The sequence below is a fragment of the Plasmodium gallinaceum genome (genome assembly GCF_900005855.1).
Source record: "Plasmodium gallinaceum strain 8A genome assembly, contig: PGAL8A_v1_141, whole genome shotgun sequence".
NCBI classification, from domain to species: Eukaryota; Apicomplexa; class Aconoidasida; order Haemosporida; family Plasmodiidae; genus Plasmodium; species Plasmodium gallinaceum.
Window position 1 is genome coordinate 789,740 of NW_021628302.1, and position 5,248 is coordinate 794,987.

The following is a 5,248-nucleotide window of genomic DNA, read 5'->3' on the forward strand; positions in this document are numbered from 1 at the left end:
ATTACCAGAACCTCCTAAAATACCCGAATCTTTAATATTACCAGAACCTCCTAAAATACCCGAATCTTTAATATTACCAGAACCTCCTAAAATACCCGAATCTTTAATATTACCAGAACCTCCTAAAATACCCGAATCTTTAATATTACCAGAACCTCCTAAAATACCCGAATCTTTAATATTACCAGAACCTCCTAAAATACCCGAATCTTTAATATTACCAGAACCTCCTAAAATACCCGAATCTTTAATATTACCAGAACCTCCTAAAATACCCGAATCTATAATATTACCAGAACCTCCTAAAATACCCGAATCTATAATATTACCAGAACCTCCTAAAATACCCGAATCTATAATATTACCAGAACCTCCTAAAATACCCGAATCTATAATATTACCAGAACCTCCTAAAATACCCGAATCTATAATATTACCAGAACCTCCTAAAATACCCGAATCTATAATATTACCAGAACCTCCTAAAATACCCGAATCTATAATATTACCAGAACCTCCTAAAATACCCGAATCTATAATATTACCAGAACCTCCTAAAATACCCGAATCTATAATATTACCAGAACCTCCTAAAATACCCGAATCTATAATATTACCAGAACCTCCTAAAATACCCGAATCTATAATATTACCAGAACCTCCTAAAATACCCGAATCTATAATATTACCAGAACCTCCTAAAATACCCGAATCTATAATATTACCAGAACCTCCTAAAATACCCGAATCTATAATATTACCAGAACCTCCTAAAATACCCGAATCTTTAATATTACCAGAACCTCCTAAAATACCCGAATCTTTAATACTACCAGAACCTCCTAAAATACCTGAGTCTCTTAAATTACCAGAACCTCCTAAAATACCCGAATCTTTAATTTTACCAGAACCTCCTAAAATACCCGAATCTTTAATTTTACCAGAACCTCCTAAAATACCCGAATCTATTATATTACCAGAACCTCCTGGATTACCCGAATCTGTTAAATTATCAAAAGCTCCTGGATTACCCGAATCTATTATATTACCGGAACCTCCTAAAATACCCGAATCTGTTAAAATACCAGAACCCATAAAATCTCCAGAACCTTCTAAATTTTCAGGACCTATTATATCTCCAGACCCTACAAAATTGCCTAAATCACTTAGAACTCCAGAACCTTTTAAAATTTCAGGACCTATTATATCTCCAGACCCTAAAACATTACCTAAATCACTTAGAACTCCAGAACCTTTTAAAATTTCAGGACCTATTATATCTCCAGACCCTAAAACATTACCTAAATCACTTAGAACTCCAGAACCTTTTAAAATTTCAGGACCTATTATATCTCAAGAACCTCCTAAATTTCCAGGAGCTGTAGAACCTCCAAAACCGGACAAATTTCCATATTTAACAAGATATCTGCAATCTATTAAATCTCCAAAACCTCCTACTCCTAGAGTAATTAAGTATGTATCATCTATTAAATTACCAGCACCTACAAAACCCATTCAACCGCGTGATTCTGAAAAGAAGGAAACACCTGATAAAGGTGAAACTTCTACTGAAAAACAAAGTACGGAATCACAAAGTAAAAAAGACGATGATGATGATTCTACGGGTAAAGATTCCTCTCAAAAATCAGGTCAATATACAACAACCCTTTAAAATAAATTATATCTTTATCTTGAACATAAGAAATAGAATGGTCATTCTAAATATGCCTCTATTTATAAGAACACTATAATTAGTGAACATAGTGAATCTTAAACACCTAGTTTATTGAATAAAAAAAATCTGAAATATTAAGTTTTAAAGAAATATAAGGTATATAATAAACACAAACATGTATAATTATTTAAAATTGATAATGAATAATGGAAATTATTTTCTTTTGTGTAATAGTTTAGTATTACTATTATATTTATAATGGATGGGTTTAAAATTATATATAAAAAGTGATCATATAATATATAATTTTCGAAAAATTCATTGATGTTTTATTATTTAGAAAACATAGTCTTTATATCATGTTAGCAGTTCTTTTTCAAACTAGTTATTTTAATAATAAAAAAATAAAATAATCATATTTTTTTATTTTTTTATTAACCTATATCAAAAAAAAGTTTTAAAATAAAAAAAAAAAAAAATTAATATTATTTTATATATAGCTACTGATGATAAATTATGAAAGATATCAATGAAAATTACTTAAATTTTTTAGGTAATAACGCTATTTTTTTTTTAATGTTTAATAAGAAAAAAAAAAAAAAAAAAAAAAAAAAAAAATATATATATACCTATATATTTATATCTTGTATAAATATTAAATTAATTTTAGTATGAATAATTATATTAATATATACTGTTAAGAAAATATATAAATTTTCTTGTTTTTTTTTTTGTTATTTTCCTTATGTATGTGAAATATTTATTTGGAGAATCTTTTTCTTTTATTTAGAATATTATTTTTCTTCATTTTTATTTTTGAAGTTCATTTTATTTTTATATAACTCGTATATTAAAAAAAAAAAAAATATAGTGATAAAAAAAGATAAGGATATTAAGCTATAATACAAATAATTTATTGAAATTATATTAAATATATTTAAGTGAAATATATAAAAATAAATATATAATTTTTTTTAATTGAACTTTTAAACTGTTTTTTAATAAAAAAAAATATGAATGAAAAGTATGATAAAATCAAAGGAAATTTTTTAGAAATTTATTGATTTATAAGAAAAGAAAAATTCAAATTTATGAAACAATATTAATTCATTACAATGTAAATGTAATTAGTTGTATGAAAAGTTGCTTGTCGAAATATTTCGTGTATTTTTCTTCTCAATATAAAAGATATGTTTTTAATAAAAAAAAATAAAACATACATGCAAAATTAAATATATATTAACATAGAAGAATAGAAGTTTTTATTTTTATCCACAAATCTTAAATTCAATGTTATCTTTTAAGGAACAACAACAACAAATCTTTAAATGAATTACTTATTTGTATTTTTGTTTTAATATAAATATAAAATGTAGAAATAAAAAAAAAAAAAATTTTCATATTTCTTAATTTGAATTTAATAATTAGTATAGAATTTTTTAAATTAAAAAATAAGGTACAAATTATTTATTTTTGAAATATATCTGTTGAAGAAACAAAAAACAATTTCTACTGTTTTGAATTCAAACTAATTCTTGAAGTTAACATCACTATAAAAAAGAAAAAATTTTGGGATAATATTTATAAATATAATAAAAATGAAAATTTTAAGAATATTTAACTTTTATAACATTGTCCTGTTGGCTAGTTTTATAATATTACATTCGTCGAATGAAAGTTTATCAACCAAAAAAAAATTAAGCGAATTTAAAGAAATTGAGGAAAAATTAAAAAAAAAAAAAAGTAACAAAAAGATAATTATAATTATTTGCACAACTGTAGGGTTAGTTATCTCTTCATATCTACTAGGAAGAGTAATTTACAATAAAGTAACAAAGAGGAAATATAAATCTAGAATAGAAAGTGATAAAACTAATTTTGATAATGACAATAAATTTTCAAGAGGGTATAACAACATTTTATCATTTGTGAATAATTATTTAGATAATGAATTTTACGCTGCTTCTGATAAAAATAAAAGTATGATGAAAAATTATTCATATTTACGAAAAGTAATTAATAACGCACAACATCATTTTAAGGAAGTACTTTCAGATAACGAATTAAAATGTATGTTGAGTAATCTATATAAACGTATGAATGTAAAATATTCTGATTTTTTAAGTAACAAAAATAATAAAATAAAAGCTAAAGACTCAAATAAAAATATTTCAACAAGCATATCATCATTTAATCATGACATTGTTGCTTTTTCAGAATCAATTAATGAAAACTATGAACAAATTTTAAACCTTGCGAAAAAAGCAAAGAAACAATTAAAAGATGATTTTTTACGAAGTAGTGATCATATCAAAAACACACCTCCAAAAATCATTTATACAAAAAGATTAGTTGAATTTATAACCAGTAGAGAAGGTTATGAATTATCAAAAAAGCAAATTAGTGAATTATGCAAATATGTTCACGTAACTTCCATGGAGCTATATTATGATCATATAAGTAAAATAAATCCTATATATGAAAAACCAAAATTAAAAACATATGACTTAGATATTAACTTGTTTTCAACTCTTAATAAAAAAAATATGGAAAATTATAAAGAAAAAATTTTTTTGGAGGTAGAAAATTTTGAGCAACATTAATTTACTTCTCTAACTAAATACACAAATCATTTATAAATATCTAGGAATTCCTTAAACACAAGCTAAAATTAATTAAGAGTTAGAAAATCCCTATCATATATATAAAAATGAATATAAATATATTTTATAATATCTTATTTTGTTATAAAATTACAATTAAAATAATAATATAACTTTAATTACAAGTTTAAATACAAAAATGTATGGCTTATAGGATTATATATTTAACATTATTCATGTAGAAATATTATTTATATAAAAAGAAATTCACTATTATAAATCCATCTGCAGTAGAATTGATTATATAATATTGATACTTACCCAAGCTTTATATTTAAATCTTTTAATTCCATCAAAAATAACTAAATTAAATTAGAAGTTACATTTTTCATATGTGATTATATAAAGGTATTTTTAAACTTTGTTCTTAAAGGAACCATATTTTAATAATCTTTATTTGTTATTCTGCATAATGTAAGAGATAAGAAAAGAAATTTTAAGTCTTAAAAAGAGAAGAAAATGTTTTTTTAAAACATACATATATTTATGCAACCTTTTGTTCTTTTTTTATTATTCATGATAAATTTTATATATTATATTAATTTTTATATTTTATGTATAGAAGAAAAAAAATATTTCCTTTTATATACGTATTTTTATTTTATTTTTTTCTTTATCTTTTTTTAAAAGTACATTATAGGTTTACCTATTACTCATTATAACAAAGCTTTAAATTTTAATTATTTGTTTTTGTTTTTTTTTTTATATTTTTTTAAAAGTACATTATAGGTTTACCTATTAATCATTATTACAAAGCTTTCGATTTTAATTATTTTTATTTTATTTTTTTTTTCATATTTTTTTAAAAGTACTTTATAGGTTTACCTATTAATCATTATAACAAAGCTTTAAATTTGAAGTATTTGTTTTTATTTATTTTTTTTTTTTTTTTTTTTTTTAATTTAATTTT

The 5,248-nt window shown here is 22.6% G+C and overlaps 2 protein-coding genes across 2 annotated transcripts; both read left to right on the top strand.

Annotated features, from left to right (window-relative positions):
• Window position 1: 1 nt before the first annotated feature.
• Window positions 2-1,672, top strand: PGAL8A_00492600 (conserved Plasmodium protein, unknown function; the record flags this gene model as incomplete). Its single annotated transcript, XM_028673725.1, has 1 exon — window positions 2-1,672. A coding segment is annotated over one exon (1,671 nt), but the record flags the coding sequence as incomplete, so codon positions are not given.
• A 1,601-nt stretch (window positions 1,673-3,273) lies between these two features.
• ETRAMP (early transcribed membrane protein) lies at window positions 3,274-4,278 on the top strand (the record flags this gene model as incomplete). The annotated part of the gene is made up of 1 exon (XM_028673726.1): window positions 3,274-4,278. The coding sequence occupies one exon, from the start codon at window positions 3,274-3,276 to the stop codon at window positions 4,276-4,278; it is 1,005 nt and encodes a 334-aa protein (XP_028530150.1).
• Window positions 4,279-5,248: the final 970 nt, after the last annotated feature.